This window comes from Vidua chalybeata, chromosome 5 (genome assembly GCF_026979565.1).
Source record: "Vidua chalybeata isolate OUT-0048 chromosome 5, bVidCha1 merged haplotype, whole genome shotgun sequence".
NCBI lineage: Eukaryota > Metazoa > Chordata > Aves > Passeriformes > Viduidae > Vidua > Vidua chalybeata.
The window spans coordinates 34,821,731-34,844,036 of NC_071534.1; the positions used below are offsets into that span (position 1 = coordinate 34,821,731).

Below are 22,306 nucleotides of genomic sequence, written 5' to 3' on the forward strand. Positions count from 1 at the left end.
CTATTCCCCCCTGAGCTCCAGCACAAATGCATTACTTGAAGTTGCACACAATTAACTGCTTTCTGTGTGTTCAGTTGGGCTTGGCTTTAGCTGCTCATTACGTGACACCTGTCTCCATCTTGTGGTGATTTTGAGAACCCAACCTATGAAAAGGATTTCTTATTTCTGTAAACTAAATTTCATAAGAAGTCAGTCTTCTGTTTCGGGCTTAATCCCTTATTTCTGAGATACATAGTCAGCTTCTGGTAAAAAGAGTTTTGCATTCTGCTTGAGCACTCAGTGCTTCAGAGCTCAACCTCCACTGTAAAAGTACAGCAGAAACACAACAGCCTCAGATGTTTAATACAAAAAGAGAAACTTCTGTCATAACCCAGCAAGACCATGATGATCAAATAGAAATTTTCAAATCCACTTTTCATAGTTTGTTGAACAAATAAAGGACATGTGAAGAGTTGAACTTGGGCCCAGTACATAATCAACCTCCTTTGTCTTCTCATCCGTATGTGACCTTTACTGTGTTCTGTGCTGCTGGAGAAGACAATCTCTTAACAACAGCTCCTCCACTGCAGCAAAATTATGATAATCTAAATATTCTGTAGCAGGCAGGTGTCCAGATTATCCATTTTTAGCTAGTCACAATAAAAAAGGTTAGTAGACAATGGAAAAGTTGCAAGGGGTTGCTGTAAGAATGTTTGAAGGAATGGGAGGTTATCTAGTGAGATTAAAAGAATTCAGCTTGTTCAACTCTCCCTTTCTAGCTGTCCATGATAAAGTAGCTACCCCTTATCAGCACAAGAGGAGACCACCACCAGAAACAACTGAAAAAACAGTGGCACCAGAAGAAACATACACAGATGAGCCATAGATGTACATACTGGCCAGAAGATGAACAGTTTGCATCATCACACAGCAGAGTTCCAGGGCAGAGTTTCTCAGAGGTCATATGGGCAAAATAACCAAATACTTTTAAAACTGAGTTTGGAGAAAACAGAAACACCATCTTATATTACTAAATTATATTGAAAAGCTGGAAATACAACTCCATGACATAGAGACCTTCATCAGTGTTCCAATACACTGTTTCTAAGATCTAAGGGGTAAAGATTTGTTTTAAAAATGTGGTGTGAATTAGAACATTATTTCTCTGCTGTACTCAAAAGGCACTGTTTTTCTACCTTATTAACAATCTGAATAATTACTTCATTTAAATAGTTTAATTTTCCTCGTTTTATTTCTATCTTTATGTTATTAAATTAAGAGGCAGATAAATCTGACATGTCTGAAAAGTGTGCATGTTCTTTGAAATTGATCCATAAACTGCAAAGTCCATCAAAAATAAAAAAAAAGGCATTGCACTAAAGCTCCACAAACAAGTTTCAGCTAATGGCTTGTTTAATGTTCTGGTGCATTCTGTGTTTCAGACTTAACCATTGTCACACCATGGATCGGGTCTGTTAGTGAAAACTGCTCTGCTTAGTAAAGAGCAAACTTGCATTTGCTAAGGGGAGCCAGGTTTCTGACTGAATTGAATTACTCTCTAAGCAATGGCCAAAGGAGATCATATAAATGAGAGACTAAATAATGGAACACTAAGTAAGAGGCTGATATCACTTCTTTTGGATCACCTTCAGGTCTCCTTTAACTCTGTGACTATATATCCATTCCCCACTGTGACTGAGTGACCGTGTTACGCAGGAATGGATTACAAGTACTACCTATAACTGGATTAAAAAAAAAATTATCCTGTATATATTTTCTGAAGTCTCCTTATTGCACATACACGAAGGTGTACAGCAGAGAACAGAACAAGAGTGGTGTGTCCTTGAAGAGGTTTGATGGTCTCAATATCTAAGAGCTATTTAATTAGGACAAGTCATCTCTTTGTTTTAGAAATTAGGGCATATGGACTGTGCATCTATTCAAAAAATGCTGGTAAAGTTATCTTGCTCCAAGCATCTGCATCAGAGGCAAAAATTAAATATAAGGTCTATTATTTGTGCTGCACTGTAGGGAGATATCAGTTTCTTACTTTTGTAATAGTAGTAGTGTTTGGTAACTATTTTTTAAAAAGATGGTTTTTATATTATTTTATATTATTACTATTGTAGAGTTTGAAGTTTGTTTCTAAACAAATTCTTCAAAAATATCACGTTACAGAACATCCTAAAATACTTCTAAAAATATAAAAAAGTACTTGGAAATCTCATTGTAATATTCAAAAATTAGTCACTATAATAACTAAGTTTAAAATATAGCATGGTAGAGTTGTTTTTCTATTTAGGTAGAGTACAGCATACTCAAATACAGGTTCTCCTGTTCTTTCAAGGTATTATGAGAGAATATCACTTTGCTACCCTTGTATTCACAGCAGTCATTTTCTCTAATGAACTTCTGATTTATACCCTAGAACAAACTTGTATTTATCTTTGGTTATCGCGTAAAATTAATGATTTTTCATTCATTCTGCTATTTGATAGGAAAAAAAGAACACATGGAAACATATCAAATACAGTAGTAGACATGCAGCATTACTTCTATTTTCTGTAAAATGAATTTATTGACTTTACAAAAAAATCCACCCCTTATCCTCTTGCAAATGGTGACTTCAGTAAAAACCACATCAAGGTTCTCATTCTCTGCTGTAAAAATGGGGAAGTAAAGAAACACATCATGCAAAAATTCACAAAAATGTACAATGCAATGCAAGCCTCAGCAGTCAAAAGACAGTTTCCAAGTAATGAACTAAGAATATTATTATCTACATTCATGTCCCACCTTGAATCATTTCTTTCTCACATATTTCAGTAGCAAACATGTCAACATTATGAAGCAATTCTAAAACCGAAACTGCTGTACATACCTTCACTCTAGTAGCCACATCTCCTGCTTCATAACTTTATTATTGTATTTGTGAATGATACAGTGTGTGCTCAATTTTCTCTGATCTTTTTCTAGTTTTAGCTTGGATGTCTTGACACAAACAAGTCCTTGATAAAATAAAACCTACTGTAGAACTACGTGAAACATTCAATCCTGATAGTAAAAATAAAGGAATAACTATTGAAAGGATGGTTTTATATCTTCAGATACAGCTAGGGGCAAAGCATGGTCATCAGAATTTTGTAAAAAAAATCTGGATAGCTGCCTGTTGCTTGGACGAAGAACATTCATTGCATACTTGTTCCTCCCACAGACCCCAAGGATGCAAACGGGTACTATGTATATTGTATCATTTTCAAATGGGTTCTAACCCAGAGATATGAATAAAATGTTGTTCATTACACAAAGGGAAAAAGAAGGGGAGGAACGGGATGGATTAGTTACACAACTCAGAAAGCTGAATTTTTGCATTATTCTTTTTGAGATAGAGCCTGAAGAGGCACATTTTCCAGGAAAATAGAGTCAGGGTGAGAGAAACTGAAGGACACAGGGTACTCAGTTCATTGTCGCAATGGCTGCTCCAAATCCCTGCAAAATTTCATTTCATTTACAATCCTTTATTCAGTATGATACACAATAGGTCAGGTTCTGAAAGAATAGATACATGTAACATTCTGATGCAAATATAATATTCTGATTCTTCTCCATTAGAGGCTAAGTTGCCAAGTCCCCTGAAAATGATGGCAGTACTCCTTTGGGTAAGAAAAGACATTTACATGGAATAAAATTACAGGCATCTAATATGGATTAACTTTTAATTTTTAAAAGTCACCCTGTGATATTTTCATCAAAGATGGATAAAATATGATTATACCATCTGAACTTAAATCCCAACTGAAACACAAGTCCTAATTCAGGCCCCAATTCCCATAGGTATTCCTTACCAAGTCTAAATACTACATTCTCTTCTTTGATCCTTGTGGCAGGTTTTTTTGTTTTTTTTTTTTTTTTTTTTTTTCTTGTGTGTTATGGAGAGTAACTTTAATCCCTTACCTTTTTCATTTCCATTTGCATATTGTGGAGGCTTGTTTTTGTCAATGCTGTTAAAGCTCTGACTTCTCCGATTTAAATTGGAAGCTCCCTGGACTTTGGTACTGCTGCCTGCAGCTGGCACTCTCGAGGGTCCTGGAAGCCTGGAATGGTGAGAAAATCAGTGAGGAACCAGCGAGAAATCTGTTAATTTTATGCAATACAACATATAGCAGAGACAATGTACAAATATCTGATCACAATTTTAAACCAACTAAACACAATTAATTCAGGAAGCAACAACAAACAGGAGGATTCAAATTAGTTAAGACTCCACAAATGAAAATTTAAACTTATCCTTATGCACACAAAAGGGAAAAAGATGCTTTCTAGAGTCACAAGACATGTAAGGAGATGCTTTGCATTTGCCATTAACATTGCTAAAACAGATTCACCCTAACAAATATTAAAGTGCCATATCAACCTTTACTAATATGTAACTTTTGGAGAGGAAATATTAAAGAAATAGATTTAAAAGCACAGCAATACATAGTTAAGAAATATTTTGTATCTCTTACTCCATTAAATTTTTCACATATGGGTTTATACATTTTAGATAGAAGTATATAATGTAGACTACCCAGTTCATTTCTTAGTATTTGCTGCCATCATCTGAACCTTACTATGTGGCTATGCTAAGGAAAAAAAACATAGATTCTTGTTGTCTCTGGCATGTGTAAGTCTGCATAATTTTAAATACGTGCCTATTTCAAACTTTCTGAAGCACCTTTGTAGGCACCCCTACTTCTTTCTAGTTTTGTTATTTCTTAGATAAAATTAATTACTCAAATCAGTCATAGGCTTTTGCCATAGAAGAGCATCTCTCTTCTGTTTCTTGCTTATTGGAATGATTTTAATAATGGCAGTTGCAAATTCTACCAGAGTTATCAAATTCTGTTAGTTTCACTTTATTATGAAAGAGCAGCATTAGAAGGAAGGAAAAAAAAATCACATAACAAAAAAGCACAAAACATTTGATTTTTTCCAAACTTTTTTTGTTTGGTTAATACACTAGCATAATAGAAATGTTCAAATAATTTCATTGTCATTTGCAAACACATGTAAACAACTCCATAGTCTCTTTCTTTACCAGTTTAAACCACAGAGAACTAATGCACTGGTTATTTTCATGGTTTATTCTTGCTGCCAGCCTGCCCTGCTAGTCTCTGTGCTGAGCCCACAGCAGACTGTCTCTGCTCTGCAGTGGTACGCATGTTAACCTTTACCGTGACCCATGATTTCGAGTGATCTTCTGTTCCCTGAAGAATACACTAAAAATCCATTTGCTCCTTCTTATTACCTTAATTTGACAGGCAGTAACAGCCCTGAGACCATTTGTCAAAGGTAATGAAAAAAGCAATGAAAAGGCATGTGCAACACTAGAAACTCATCTGTTCTGTTAAAATACAAAATAGTTCTGCTTATATTCTGTATGCCAGAATTCAAGAACTTGCCACAATAAGCACATTATGCATGAGGTCATTTGCTCTACACACTTTCCAGTTTACCTCATCTGCTGACTTTCTTAATTGAATTCAGGTTTTAAATTGCTCTTGCAGAATCATGTTAAGCAGCTAAGGAAATGCAAAGAAGAGTATAACAAATAAGGGACAAGTCACATACCTCTGAACAGGCTTCGGAAACACTGCCACAGATTTAAAGTATTAGACAATAAGACTGTTATCTTTGACAAGTTGAATGTGGACAAGACAGGAGCATCAGCAATAAGGAAAATGAAGACCTATAAATGCAGGTGCAAAGCAACTGGACCGTGGTATAGCTCATTTCAACTTATCACCAGCAACACACATTGTGTTAGTGTTCTATACTGCAAAACGCAATCTTTATTGGAGATTATGCAATTTAGAGTTCATCAGCCTCACCAATGAACTGTAAAGCAAACGTATAATTAATGAACACATTAATTATCTGCACTCCCACCCCCACCCCAAAAAAAAAAAAAAAAAAGCTGGGAAAAAAGAGTAAGCTTTAGACCTCAGCTCCTTTCTTCTACAATCTGGCTTGTAGATTTTAGTGCTCATGGAAATGACAGACTAGAAGTACTGACAGCTCTGTCAAATTCACTACCAAAACAAAGCCTCTCATTCAGGGGGATTGTGTGCAGGCTACTCTTGATGGAGCAGAAGTTGCGGAAGTCATTCTTTTTTTCTGCTCTGTTTTGCTTCTGTGTAAACTTGACTCTGTGAACTCAAACTTTCAGGTGGGCTTGCTATATATGCAAAACATCTAGTGGGAACTGGGGTGAACTCCCAAACTTCTTTTCACTCATGACTGAAGTCAGGAATTGAACCAGAAAAGTACAGAGCACTAAAATCACCAACTAATCCTTCACATCCAATATTTTACATGCAGAATACAAAGATGCAGGATACATAACAATCAGAAATGTTGCTAATATATATAGTAGAAATCAGCCAATTGGCCAAAAGCCAATGAATACAAGGCTTTTCTGTGGCAAAACTCATCATTCCAAAGCTTGCTCACGTACACAAGTTGCATACTGTTTTATGTCTGCTTAAGTCCAAAGGATAAAATATCAATGGGCATATACTTGCTTGAGTATCACTAACAAGCAATAAATTAGAGATATTTAACTGACCTAGAAGCCTTTTTTTGACTGGTTGCAATTCCACTGTGATTAGACTGAGTTGCATATCTGGCTGTGAGACTGTATAGAAGAAACAGAGAAATTGAATTAAAGAATTTCTTTGAATATGTATAGAAAGAACACACTTACCAGCAAATGATGAGTAAATGAATGCAAATCAAACATGGATAAAAAATGCAAATTAACTGGCAACAATATAAAATAATGCAAACATGCAGATTTTTATGAGATGCAATGAACAGGCTATGAAAGAATGGATATTGTTATAAAATGCCTCATTTGCTAGAAATTATCTTATCAATAGAAAAAGCAAGCAAATTTCCACAGTGACTGAATTCCTGAATTATAGCTCAATTCATACATAACGTGAACTTTAAAATACTGTGCTTTTTTTCTTTCCCCATAAAAAGCACTAAGCTCAAATACACTCCTACTGGTCTCTCCAGCAACCTGACTGAATTCACAGTAGTGCTCTTAGGAACAGATTTGCTATACCAAATTCAATGGAGACTCAGAAAAATTCCCACTAAAGCAAGGTGACCCTCCTGACAGTAGAGCTATACAGAAGAAGCACCCTGTCACAAATTTTATTAGTTACAGCACAGGTCATGTATGTGATGACCCAGGCAATGAATCAGAGGCTGCATTAAGAAAAGTCCTGGCAGGTGTTTAGACTCACTGTGAAATTCCATCGGAAAATGCACCTTTGTCTATTAAGGCAACCAAGTAGCATTTCTGCAACAGAAAGCCTGCTATGCTATAAGGCTAAAACCTGTATGCTCCTTTTGACAGCCAACAACCTGGCATGATTAGATAGCAAATGATTTCCTTTAATCTTTTAGACATTTGCATAGGGGATATGTCAAATGTATGGCCAAGGTACCATTTTCTGTCAGGTAATTTCAGTTTTCATAGACAGGTGCATCCTTGGAATCCACACAGTCTAAGGCTGTGGAGAGGTGCCTAAGCTAGGTGCAATCACAATATCAAATTCCTTGAATTGCTATGGAAGTTATGGACAACTGAGGAAGCACAAACTCTGGTAGTCACTGATTTCTTTTGTTTCTCCTAGTCCTGCATCTTCCAGCAATTCTTCTGAGTAGCAGCAGAAACCACAGCGCTCTAGTCCCAGCTTTATAGACTGGCAGCACTTTTAAAAAGCACCTGGTGGTGTTGAGTCTACCAGAACAGTGTTAAGCAATTTCTGCCAGTCCACTGAAGCAGCCAGACCTGACTGTAAACCAGATGGGAAAAGCTGTCAGGTAAGAAAGGGCTTCCCTTCCTTAGCACTGCAGTGCTGAAAAGGAGTGAGAAGAAGGCATAAACCAAGGTACACTGTGAAACTGGAATAAGATGTGAGATTATTGCTACTTTACTAAATTAGTAGGGTTCAGAGCTGCCTCTGTTCCTGCCAATTAAAAATGGCACATTTGCACACGATGAATATAAAAATAAGAAGAGTACTTCAGTCTTAAGAGGGCGAAAAGGAATCATTCAATATGTAAAAGCATCATTCAATTCTCTGACATATATCTTCAGAGTAATGCTGACAAATTGCTTTTTAATATGACCATAGCTTCTGTGGATATTATATAATATCACTTATAATAATATATTACTTATAATAATACCAAAATAATTTAATAATAATAACACTTTATCTATTTCTATCTATCTAGATTTTAGTACATTGAATTATATTATATTATATATGCAGTGCCTTAGTGTATCATAGCATTTCTACCTCAAACAACACATTCCAGAGTAAATTGAAAGATCAAAACCCTTAATCTCAGTGTTGATAAACTAGCCCACATACTTTCAATAGCAATAAATATATAAAATACCTATCTGATAATGCTTGCTAGAATGCTTCCCTTCTGTGGCTATTACTTGGGACTCCATCCACTAGCAAATTCATGAAACATCAGCCTATAGACTACTTTCAAACTTTCCAGACAGGCTTGACAGGCATTGATGAAAGTGTTGATATCAGTAAAACGTGATTTGTAAAGCATGATTTCCACTGTGACTGAGTAAATTTATTTTCCAAATAATGTGACAAGAGAAAGGCAAAAAGAGAATTTAATGACTCATAAAGCAGGTGCTTCAAGGTCCTAATGACTTCAGGTTTTCCTTGTCAATTAGCTCTGGATGTGCTGAACTCATGAAAGCTTTGCATGGATGCATTTCCCAATTGGTGGCCTCACTTTCATGGATGTGAATGGCAATGCTGTTTCAGACTAGACTTTAGCCTACCCACTCCTTGTACCCCTTAAAAGTATAAACAAATACTTACATACTGCCCTCTACCCTACCAGATAATTGTCTGTGGGTAGTATCGGTCAGTCAGGAAAATAAACTGTTTTGCTTAAAACAGTTCTTTTTAATACTTATAAATCCACACCATGATATAGTAAGTGTGTGTCTGCAAAAAAGCAGTAAATGGATCTTAACAGACAGTACCAATTTAATGCTACAGCATTCGGGACAAGGAAGGCTTTACTTGTCAGAAGGCTGGAAAGGGAGGGGTTTTAAGGGCTCTGGTTCTCAGGTATCTACTACCCTTTCTCAGGGTCTACAAGACCCTTTCCACTGTTATAATATTCATATCAGCAATGATCTACACCATGTACACAGGACCAGACATCATGCTTAGCTTTCCTCTTCCAAATAACACATAGGGGAAGTGAAGTAAATGCTGTCCAAAACAGATAAAATTGCATATAGGCATCTGAAATCTTAGAAATAATGTGGACTCTGCAAAAATAATATGGACTCTGTCTTCCAGGTGGAAGTCATCAATATTTTGTTTTACAAATCAGGGAAACACTAGTCAACACGGCAGATATGAAATGGTGACAATTAGGAAATTTCTTTTGCTGTGGGAAAATGGAATAAACATCCTGAGACTGCCCAGAAAGGCAGTTCAGCACAGAGGTAGCTGAGAAGAAAGGACAGTGATGTTGCTGACCCCAACGTGCTGATGGAGAACCCCATGTCTATATTGTGCTGACTGGTTGCAGGAACCAGGGCTCTGCAGGTGGCTGTGCAGCACAGTCAAGCTGCACTGGGGACCTGTGCACCATGTTCCATCAGGATGGGGAACAGACAGAGGTCATTCATTTGCAGGCATGACACAGTTACAAAACAGTCCTAAAATATGTAGAGGAGACTAGGAAATCAATATAGGCCACAATATTATGTGGCACTTAGGGATAGGTTTTAATGGTGGACTTGGCAGTGCTGGGTTAGCAGTTGGACTCGATGAACTTAAGAGGTCTTTTCCAACCTAAATCATTCTATGATTCTATGCAGAAGGAAGGCAACAAATTGTTTGACACTGGACTAAACTACCAGAAACTCTATCTTGTTGCCATACAATATGTCAGAAAAGAAATAGGTTCTTGAAAGTGGGTTAACACATAAAGCTGAATGATGAACCTTCTATAAACCTGAAAAGAGCATGAATCAAGCTAAAAATATTTTAACCTCCATCTTCAAAAACAAACCCTTGCAGTGACATCCTGAGTATCATATACTTTTTATTAAGTCTTCCAAAGGATCAATACGATCATGTTACATCACACTGTCATTTTCCTATAATGTTAGGAGTCACATGGTGGTTCTAAAATGCCAGCTATGCACTATGTTAAAATTAGAAAAAGGGGAAGGGTTTTGTAGAATATAATCAAACTGTTTCTTCCTTACTGGCATACTTGAACTTTAATATGCTGTTGATCTTACAAAGTGCATTTAGTCTCTACTCTGAATGCACTCCAGAGATATTCAAGGCTTTTGTGTTAGAACAGTTCTCTGGAAAAGACTAGTTTAAAAAAGAATGCTTTTTCAATGTAAAAATTTGCCCAGAAGGTCTCAGTTTCCCTGTGCCCCTTTTTTTCTTTTAATTTTTTTTTCTTAAATAATCTATTTGGCTGCTTATCATCCTACTGGTTGAAAAGCACAAGAGGTAACATTCTAAGGTATACCTGACTCCAAATTCCAAGTGTGCCTGGAAAGATGCCACAGGAAACAAAACTTTCCAAGCCCTCACCCTACCAAACAGTTTGGGCAGGTAGAAGATCCCTGATTCCCCATATGCACTTTCAAGGAGCACTGAGGAAGAAACAAAAAAAACCCCTTGATTTTCTGTACAAACCATATTTTTCAGACATTTATTTTCCCTTTTTAGTCCAGCCTTGGTGAATTAATATATGGCCATATCTACACGTATGTATTTACATAGCTACACATATCTATACCTATACATATTTATTTATTTATAAGTAAATAAACATCTAACATTTATATAAATGTTATTTATGAATGTGTATTTTCTGGATAAAGGTATATTATCTATAAATAGTGGTATATTATATATTTAATGCATAAATAACTTTATTTTTTTTTCATTGACAAGAGGAAATGTCTATGGCTCAGGCAGTTCTAGCTCATACCCTGTCATCTGTTCTAAATTATTTGGACATTTCTCCTTTCCGCTCTTTGAACTTCTGGCATCTTATTCAAGTAGTCTGTCTCCAAATGATTCATGCTTGAAGGTACAAGTAAAATTATGTTTTCAATGTTTTCCTATTGTTCACAAGTCATAAACCAAAATGCAGATAACCTAGTTTTGTGGCAGTGTTTATGTTCCTGCAGAATACAGAGCCTTTTAATAAGAAAGAATACACAGTGATCATAGCTTTTTCTGCTTTTGCCCCTATATTGTAGTATAAGTATTTTGTGGAATTTAATGAAAGAGTACATGAACCACAACATTAAAGAAACAAAATGGATATCTAGTGTCGCCCTGGTTATCAAGAGTTTTCTAAAGCCTTCTGAGTTTACATTCTTGTAGAGAACTTTCTCACACAACTTTCTGTAAATAACCTATTGTTTTGCATTCTTTCATAGAGGCGGAGAAATTTGATGTACAGGTAGTTTGTCCAGTATCGTTGGAGAGGTGGCACGTTCACCCTCCAATCCACTGGCATCTTTTGAGAACTATAAAAGATTGGAGTCAGAAAAAATAAATTAGTCTCTTCATCGTGACCAAGGCTGTGGTGCGTCGTTTTAGCTTGTGTCATTTGGTGACAATCTAGCAGTAACTCTGTGTTGTGGTTTAGGACACTGTGCTACTTCGCTACTGTGCTTAACTTAACCTGCAGCACACCTAAAATAACATCTCTTTGAATTTGTTCTCTCTGAACAAATTAGACAAGTGGATTACAGTGTGCTGCCAGAACTAGGATTAGGCCCTTAGGGACCAATTGCACCATTTTATGACCTTATCTCCACACCATTTATAATCTTATACTGGATCAAAATTATATCAGAGTATCTGCACAAAATCATATGTCACCATTCTACTTCACCGTTTGATACAATAAAACTGTAATAAAGTTTTTTCCTAGAGGAAATGGAGGTGACAGAAATGCTGTTGCTTTTACTTCTTCAAATCTATGTTAATTATCTCTTGAATCTTTGCATAGATTTCCAGAAAGTCCACATTCATAACACATTCTAATGTATGGCTGGGACTGCAGTCAAAAAATTATCATATGGTTAACTGTTTCTATTGACAGTAGTAAAATAAATTTTTAAGCATTTTGTTCGGTTTCCCCATTGACTTTAAAATGGTAAAGACCTTTGTAATATAAAGAAAATACAAAAGATTCTACTGAGAGTTCAGCTATTTTCCCTTAAGTATTTTCAAAACACAAATAAATTCTTGTAAGTCTAGTGAATTATAAATATAAAACCCCTTTTTTTTTCACTTCTATTTAATATATTTTCCAAAGGCAATGATTGCCAAACAGCACTGCCTATGCTTCTTTGAAATTTATATGGATTTTTATTTTGGAGTTCTTTTGGTAAATTAAGAGAGGAAGTAATCTTCACAGCAGCTTCCATCTGTAATATTATTTCATTAACTGACACCTGGAAAACCACAATATGTAGAATATCAAATTTGTTGCACAACCTGTGAAAATAGTAAGATACAACAGATGATAAAAAGGACTGACAGAAGCAAAGAAAATAACAGTGCAAGTATAAAACTATGACTTAAATTAATGTAAAAATGCAAGGAAAAGACTGGATCACATGTTGGTATCAAGGAATTTATTAAGGAACAAATAGGAACAAAGAAAGAACATTTTGCTTCATAATAGGTTTTTTTACCTATCATCTGACAAAAAAGAAAAAAAAGAATGAAGACTATGCTAATTTAATATGGCTAGCCTTGCATTTTACAGGTATTGAAATTTAATTTGCCATATACAAATAATTATAGGCAACCTCCAATGCTCACAAGATGTCAGAATTAAATTGGTGGCAGGTCCTGGGAAGTAATACATGTATGGACATTTGCATCAGATTTCATTTTCAGAGAATGAGAGACTCTAATGAATCTCAGTAGAAAGTGAGGGTAGAGCAACAAAGAATGTCTGAAGGGAAAATAACTTAATTATAAAGCTTCTATTCCTTCTGAAGGAAATATATAAAAGATTGGATTCAAGTGCTACAAGGATGAATGAAATACTTCCCATTAAATTCTACATGATCTGGATTAGCAACAGTGAAAGTTATGGTCCAAGTGCATCAAAACTGACATATAAAAAGTAATGAGTGGCAAGGGTGACACAGGCCCGACAATGTATCGGAAATGTACAAAATTAAAATTTCCACTAAACTAATTTAAAACACTCTTTTGAAACTGCAAGAACAGATAATGAGAAAAGATGACAGTAGCATTTTGAACTGCAAACAGCAGAAGAGGCAGGGAAAAATTATTGTTCTTGAACAGAGGTAACTTGAACAGAAGAACCCAGGGTAACTGCATGCCACAGGTTCCCAAAGAAAGTGTTCAAACATACATCAGGTACTTCACAAGGAGAAAAAACTCTGTGCAACAAACAAGGGGAGATACCAATCAGTAAAGGACAAGTTTGAAGGATCCAGCCCACAGAAATAAGTAAGAAGGTAAAAGATACAAGCAGTTTATGAAGGACTGGTGGTGAAACGGTCAATATAGGATGAACAGTTTAAAAAAATCTGAAATGCTATTAAGAGACTAAAAATGCTTTTTAATTTACATTTTTTATTTTCTCTCTAGGCATGCAATAGAGTGGTGTATTATAACTATAGAAAAGACCATTTATTTTAGAACCTGAATGTCACTTTGAAACACCCTTTCCCCCATTATTTTAAGCTGAAAAAATCTTATTAGATATCTTCTTAGAGAGGATGGTTTACATGGAAGAAGTATATGAAAAATACTTTCTTACTACTGCTTTGTTCTATCTTTTCTGTGTGAAGGTTATTAGACAGGTTAGTCATTTGCCACTGAGACACACTAAATGCTTTATTTACTTGGACTGCAGGACAAATATGATGACAGAACTTCCTTTCTGAAGTTTCTGTGATTTGGAACCTTGAGGACGGTAATGATTGCATCTTTGGGGAGTAGAAAAAAATGGAGCCACAGCTGATTTGCAAAGTAAAATAAAAGGTTAAAATAAAATTAAATACCTAAGGGCCATTTAAAGGTCAGCTTCCTGCAGATCCTGGAACAATCACATTAAGAAACTCCTTCTGCATTATCTCCCAGACATATAAAAATACATGAGATTAATAGCACTTAGAGCCTTACTAGCAAACAGAGAACAGAAAGAAGAAAAAATATTTTCCTAACTTTTCTTCTCTTCAGAATTAGTGATTCCACAGTGGGGAAAGCAGGACCTGCCTCTTTCCCTTCACCAAAACCAAGTGACTAGCAATGGCATGAGTTAAGGACAGCAAAGGGACTTCTTTCATCACTTTCCTATATATTAGCCAACAAACACACACAACTATGTACACCTTCCATTTTCCAGCCTATGTCAGTGCAATGTACTTGGTATAGACTGCTGTAACCCTATTTTAAACCTTCTGAATATTTAAATGAAGGCCTTTTTCTAAACAGAGTGATGTAATCAAGATTGCTATGCAGATTCCCACTATTCTGACATGGATCTATTTCAGTTCATAATCATAACCACTGCATTTTCATTACTGTATTTCACAGAGCACAAGCTCTGTGTCCAGTATGCTTAGTTTCTTCTCTAGTACTTCTTAGCAGCAGGCAACATGAAACCCTGCTCCTTGCAGTAGTTATATATGCAACTGCCTGCAGAAATCAGCTACCTAACTTTGTTTATATGCTCAGGAAAACCAGGGTGCACTTTTAATATAACAAATTTAACAAAATCCATCTGGACCTCAAGCTGTGCTCATCATTTCTGTACATGATAAAATAGCTTGTCCGTCTAGGGGAATTTTTCTGACAGCTTACTGAAATTAGTTACTGTCTAATCTGTAAATGAGACAGAACTTCTTTCATCCACATGTGTTTTCTCTTAGTATCTGGGTGGTTGAAAGATCATCACCACAGATGTATTGCTCTGATAATGGAATCCACTACCAAAGCAAAGCATAAAAATATAATGTAGCCACTGTTGTCATCTATCTGTACTGACAGATATAAATAAGGCCACCAGCACTGCATTTTTTAATATAAATCTCAGAATTGAAAAAAGTCATAAGGAAAGAGTGAAGTGCCAACTTCAGATTTCGAAATATTCAATTCCCACAGTTAGTTGTGGAAGAATAAAGGATATTTTAGGGTAAAAAGAAATCAAAAATCACATGTAAAACTATTCTTTGCCTTTGGTTACTATTTATTTGACAAAAAATTTTTCACTAATAGTCTAATAATTTCAGAGTTTTTATAATTACTGGTACAAAACTATGATCTTCCATAAAGAAAGTATGCTTTTTGCAAGGCAATTTCACTTATCATGAATCAACTCTCTTCCTTCCTTTTACATTTAATTTGAAATGTTGCTGTTGGCCATAGGACTTGATAGGCAAGTAGCACTCTTTCACAAGAAGAATCTTGTTTGCCTTCTGTATACACAGCTTTCACAATTCTGACATTGGTCACAGACAGCTTACATGGGAATCGGTATGTTAAGAGTATTGCCACACTGATTGATTTTGGATAACTTTGTCAGGAGCCTGTGAAAGGAGATTCATTATCCTCCCATGCAAACTTTGCACTTAGGAAAGACAGGTTCCTCCTGAAATTGGTTTAATTACATTCCTGGTCTGTGTTGTCTCCTAGTCACACAAGGACAACTGGTCTCCTGAATTCTCCATTTCTGCACAAATCTAATCCACCCAGTCCTGTGATATTCTGATTATAACCTTCCCCCAGGGCTTCTGTTTGTTTACCTTAACAAAACAACCTGTGTATGAAAGCTGTAGAGACCTAATATAATTTGGTACCTGTTTCAGTTTTTGTTGATAAAGGGCTCAAACACTGTATAAAGTACCTTGTCTTCAGTGGCATGTGGAAACATTCAGACACAGTAATGATCACAGACATTGATCATTACTGAGGACATCATAACCTGGAAATGGGGATGAGTACCATCACCATCATCATCATCATCACTACCATCACCAGCAGGACCAGTCTGTTAAATTAGGAGAGTTAGATGATAGCCCTGCACATACAAAGACAAAACTTTCTCGGTCTTCCTCAAACTCTGTATTCTGACTATTTTCCGTGTGACTTCTCAGAGGTATTGCCTTCCTATGTATGATCTGTCTTTCTTTTGGAAAAAAAAGTGAAGGGCATCATCTTCTCATATTTGTTTAATAAAGAAAATACAACAGCTTTTTACCTCCTAGGAAATAAAGTTGAAATTACACAATATGCTTAGTATACATTAGCTGGAAGCAATGAAGCAATAACTTTTCTCATAGAATACTCTAACCTAAAATAACCGCAGTTATTAATATAAATGAATACATAGTTTCAAATACTTAAAGTACAAATGAAATGTGACTGATTACTGAAGATTTAAAAAAAATTATAAAATCTATAAAAAGCACTGACCTTTTTCAGTGTATATTTTTTGCTTTTGCTTACATGTAGGCACACATACAAGCACATGGATATCAAATGCATTTAAATGTACAGTGTGTCAAAAAGACATTTTTATTTCTCAGGTGTATAGCAAAGTAAATATGTGTGAGTCTCCCAGTAAAATAAAATACCCATAGTATAAGAAGATGATCTTCACAATATCCTTGAAAATTTTCTCCAATTAACTTCGAAGCATTTTGCCATTATTGAAAAAAGATGAACGTCCCATACATGTGTTAGCAGCTACATTCATTATCTGGCTTCTGCCATAATAATACGATAATTTTTCTTGCTCCTTTCAAAAATCTGAAAGAACTATTTTTAGGTAATAAAAGACCACAGGTCAATCTAATGGAAACTATTCTGTTATGTGCATCTGCCAAATATTTTTTCCAAAATATACAACATAAGGGATTTTCTGCCTTAAGGCTTCTGCATACCAGACCCTTCCACAGTTACGGTACAAATGTTAGAAAACAGAAAGAATCAAGAATTTTAAAAATCATATTCAGAACTGCAACATGGTAATAAAAAATACATACTTGCACAATAAATGTGTAATAATAAATAGCTGTAAAGATTAACATTTACTATGAAAGGATAAAACAGCTTGTTTTATCAACAGCACTTCAGAAAAAAAGTAAAAAAGTAAAGGCTGTGAACACTTAATTCCTGAATAACAAGATGTTATTGTCTCTCATGCAGTATTAAATATGCTCCATAAAGGAGAAATTCAGCTTTGGAAAATGTTGAGAATGGTCAGACTCTTCTAGGACCCCACCATAATTTCCTAGGTTACATGTTAATAGTATACTTCAGAGGGAAAACCTTCAAAGACATTAATTTTCTGCAGCAGAGGAAATAAAAGCATTTCACTTCATAATGCCCCAGCCAAACATATGTATCTTAATTTTTGCATCAAATGAGGTAATTAAAATTCTATTAGCAACACTTTCCTCCAAAATGTATTTTTAAAACATTTCTAGTTGCAAGATACAGATTTCTATCAGGTTGAAGTGTTAAAGCTTCATCCATTGAAGAAAAAATATGTTTATTATATACATGAAAGTGTAATTTATATATCAATGGACTTAAGAACCAGAATCTCAATATATTAGTCTGATACTTTTAATCCAATCTAGATCATTGACTTACCACATTCTTGACATGCAGTTGTTCAGTAAGTCCACAAGAACATTTTAAACAAGGATATAAAAAATGGAACAAGTACTAAACCCAACAAAGCAATAGACAAAACTCTTCATGAAGATCTACAGTTGACTTTTTTTTTAAACTTCCCCAATAAAATATCCACTGTTAATAGTCTTTCCATTTAAACAGATATTTGTGTTTCAAACTCATTCTTCTGTAGCAGCCTTCAAGCAAATACCTTCTGAAAATATGTCTTCAGATGCAGTCTGAAAGCAATGTAATTCAGCAATTACTGGGTTCCAATGATTGCTGAATTACAGCAACCATTGTTCATTTAGTTCTTAAAACTAAATAAAAACTGCCCCCTTAAAAGAAACAACTAGATTTAAGCTATTTCTTCTCCCTTGTAAAAAAACATTCAAACAGAATTAGGCCCTCAAAAATCAGAATGTGTGGGGATAAAAAGAGTTTATAACAAATGAAAGTATTTATTTTGCCTTTTTCCCATCTGTTTTGTTAATTATCGGAAATTTTACATTTATATGTGGAACTGGGTATGTGAAGAAAACATGAAAATAACCAGTATACTAGCCAACTAACCACATGGTGTGCTAGCAGCCTCTTATTGTGCAATGGGCAGAAAAATTGATAATAAAGTAAAAGAAAGCCCTAATTTTTAGTTCCAATTAACTGAAATTGGAACTAAAACTAATTGGTATTGTTCTCTGCTCTTACTCTAACTCTACTTCCAAGAAATGAGGGCTTACTATCAAAAAACATATTGAAACCACAGTGTAAATAGCTTAAAAAAAATCAAATGGCCTATTTTTTATACAAAATTTCATCCTTTTCAAACAGAAAAATAAAAATCTTTTACACCGGAGAAAAATAACTTTTTAACCTACCTTGACTGCATATCTTGGTGCATTTTGGACTGGCTTATTTCAGCTGGAGTTGAAGGGATTTGCTGTTGTAGCTCCACCAAAGACTGGTAGTACTGTTGCTGATGATGTTGCTGCTGTTTGTACCGAGACAAACTGAAAAACAGCCCTAAAATGGCTTTCAAATTTCCATTCCTTATTTCTATTAAAAAAAAAATAAAGAGAAAAGGAAGTGAAAACACTTTGTTTTTAGACTTCAGTTTTGTAAAAGTCATACTAAAATATGTCTGTACATACCTATAGTTATACATATTTATGTCTTATATCTCTTAATTTACCTGTAATATCAGAGATATTTTAGGAGTCACTGATAGTATATTTTTTAATATAATTTTTGGTTTTTTACATGTCAGTGTTACAATAGAAACCTATCTCTACAATGCCTTCATGATGAGTCATTTGCATGGTCATAAACAAGAGTATATTCAACCTTAAATAAGGCACATATTCTGAAATGAATACTCCTGTCCCAACAAAGTACAAATATTCTCATTAAGGAAAAGCTCATTCAGAAAAATCTGAATTCTTTCTAGTGTTAAATATACATCCTGTCAAACCTCATGACTTTAAATTACCCTTTTTCCTTTTGGAGCAAATTCTGTGCACATTGGTAATAAACAGTGAGTTCTGGAAAAATCAAAAAGACTGTATGGTAATGGTTCTTGTCAGTGAGCACATATCCATTCATACAGATGTGTGCAGGAAACATGAGAGAAGAAAATAAATGGAAGGTTGTTTTTCGAAAAGGTGACTGTAATGCTCATGATTACATCTCTGAACTTTCAAATTACATGATTCTACAGCTTTCTATTTTATACTGCTATTACTGGTAATGAAGACAAAAACTACAGCTTTGACAAGGCCAAACAGCTACCTGAATACAATTCTGGTGAACTCCGGTAGCATCTCTATGACTCCCAATTCTTTTTTAGCTTTTGCCCAGCCTGAGATGAAGATTTTACAAGGATGTTGTTATTCTTTGCTGATAAAAGACCTCAGTGTCAAAAATGAAGCCTCAGAAGACTTTAATGAAATTATATGCAGCATGTAGATCTGTTCATAACCTCATTATTAATTTTCTCTGGCACTGACCACCTTGTGAAAGGTTTTTATTAGACCTATAGACTTGTGACCTGACATGCAATTGCCCCAACCTTTCTGCCTTACCTGCAAATCAAAATACTGAGTTGTGTGTGCTGCACAGCTTTCCAAGGCAAATTTTCAAGTTGAATTTATACAATATTACTGTCATTTTCATGTCTCTTAAACAATATTAATTTTCTTTCAATAGGATTAGGTGAAACATTAATACATATACTAAGGCAGCAAACACTGGAGCTTTTGTGTTCACAACCTGTTCTTCAAAAGCAAACCTAATCCTGGACACTGGAATATACTTTTAAAAATGCAAATTTGTTCTAAGCAGCCATACTTATTCATCTTCCCTGTGAAGATGCTGCAGGATCTTTGATTAGCAATGAGACCACAAGAGACATGTAGAACTTTCTCAGAACAAGTAAACTTCCTAGGCAATATGATTTTTGCAGTCATGTTGGTTTCAAGGAAGATCATTGTCAAGAAATACAGAAAATTTGTATTTAAAATTACCCTAAAAACACCCCAAAAAACCCATATAACTATCCATTTTAAGTGGCTCTGATTTGAGAAGACTGTCAGTACATGACACCAGTTTATTTATTCTTATCATTTTGCATCACTTAATGCTCAGAAGAAGAATCCTTTGTTAAATCTCACTCAACATTTTTCAATTTTAAAATTTTGCTCTTTTTGCGTTAATATATTTTTACTATTTTTATGGAAGGATGCTATCAGTTACTTTTTCTTTCTTACTTTTAATAGAGTTAAAGTTCGAAGACTTCTCACAAGCAAAAAATCCAGAAACTTCTAATGTGTATTAAACATATACTTGGAGAATGAGAGGATTGTTCTTCTTTGTAGCAACTGGGTAATTATCTATCAACTAGGCTCTTAAGCAGAGATTTGGCAGCCAAGATTTGAAAATTACTTTTTTTCTAGACCTCTTTGTTCAATTGTCAAAATGAGGTCATAAACTGGTTGTGAAACCTTCAAAACTTGTTAAGCTGATGGTTTATTGTTCCACAACCTCTCAGGTCAATAATAAATGACCCAGCAGTAACAACATTTACCAAAACTTATTACAAGAAATTCAATTTCTTCTCCCCATAAAGAATTGTAATATTCAGGATTACACACAGTAAAAATGGTATATTTAAGGAAATCACACCTCTGCAGTACTTTGAAGAACATAATTATGAAGATAGTAGTGGATTTACTCCAGATTCATGACCAACTGCATAACAGCAGAATTAATTTTAATCCTCCTTCAGCACTAAATGTTAAAATTTGGTTTTGAAGAATAAAGAGCATTTTAAATCATAGTCCTTGGATTTAGTCCTATGTAGTATTATTTCTCTTAGTAGTATATGAATTTAATATATTAAGTTAAATATATTAAAATTATTTTCCAAAGCAAAACAAAGGTGGGAATAAAGACATTACAGAATGCAGACAGATTTTATAAAGTATAGAAAGTATGTTATGCACTATGTCAAGGTACTAAAGAATGATGAGTATCCTCATAAAATAAATCCATGCTATTCACACATTTAATTCATACTTTATATGAAAGTAAAAATAGGCTGCTCTAGGAATTCTGGTTCTAAATAGCTTTGAGGTGAATGAGAGCATGCAAACTTTCAGTATTCTCTTGCAACAAGATACCTACAAGTACACACAAACGTTCTCTTAAATCGCTAGGGGAGCGTTTCACAATTTGACAATCAAGGTGAATAGATAGTAGATATCATGTCTGTGTTGCATGTTTAAAATCCTAGATAGGTTCAGATGGTAAAAGACAGTAATTCTGAGTTAATTTAAAAATCAAATAGTGGTTAGCTTTCCAAATTTTTTCTCCATGAATCTTCTAGAATTCAACTGAAATTATCATCTCTGGAAAAAAAATTCCTTCCAGCTTTTAGTTGTGCTACAAGCAAAATAAAAATACAGGGTTGCATCTCTGGACCTGTTACCTTCAGGTGCCATAGAGGTCAAAGGTGAGCAGCACCTTGCAGAACTGCTACAGGACAAAGACATATACATTTTATTAATTAACTTGCCTCTTACATGAACAAGGCAATATTACATAATAATTAAGACAACTGGTATTTTTAATGTTTTTTATTTATTAATTTAGTTGCAACCACATTAGGCAATCTTTTAAGGTGACTAATACAGCAGAATAACTGAAGCAGCAAAACCATTCACTCTTTGACTTAATAGGAGACATCAAAGGAATACTATAATTTTCAGATTCATCTGGACAGCATTACTACTAATAATAAATTTGCTGAAACAAATAGTCTTCCCTGGGTTTATTTAACTGGGCAAGATTCTTATGTTCTTGTTTGCTCTTTTGAATCAAATATATTAACAAGTTTAAAAAAAAAAAGTATGCTCAGGAAGTTCTGTGCCTATCTAATATTGTGGAGGTAACATGAAAATATTAATACCATTGAAAAAATATTGTTTTAAAACATTGTCTCAAGCTTCATAAACATTGCATTTCTTGGTCCAATTTCAAGGGAAAATTAAAAGGAA

At 34.7% G+C, this 22,306-nt stretch overlaps 1 protein-coding gene across 1 annotated transcript in view; it reads right to left on the reverse strand.

Annotated features, from left to right (window-relative positions):
* NAV3 (neuron navigator 3) overlaps nt 1–22,306 on the reverse strand; it is a 250,158-nt gene that overhangs the window by 132,199 nt on the left and 95,653 nt on the right. Inside the window, exons 5-7 of the mRNA XM_053943168.1 lie at nt 18,632–18,809; nt 6,590–6,658; nt 3,934–4,073 (exon numbers count right to left, since the gene is read on the reverse strand). Of these exons, the coding sequence (XP_053799143.1) occupies nt 3,934–4,073; nt 6,590–6,658; nt 18,632–18,809 (387 nt within the window). The remainder of the gene's footprint in view (nt 1–3,933; nt 4,074–6,589; nt 6,659–18,631; nt 18,810–22,306) is intronic.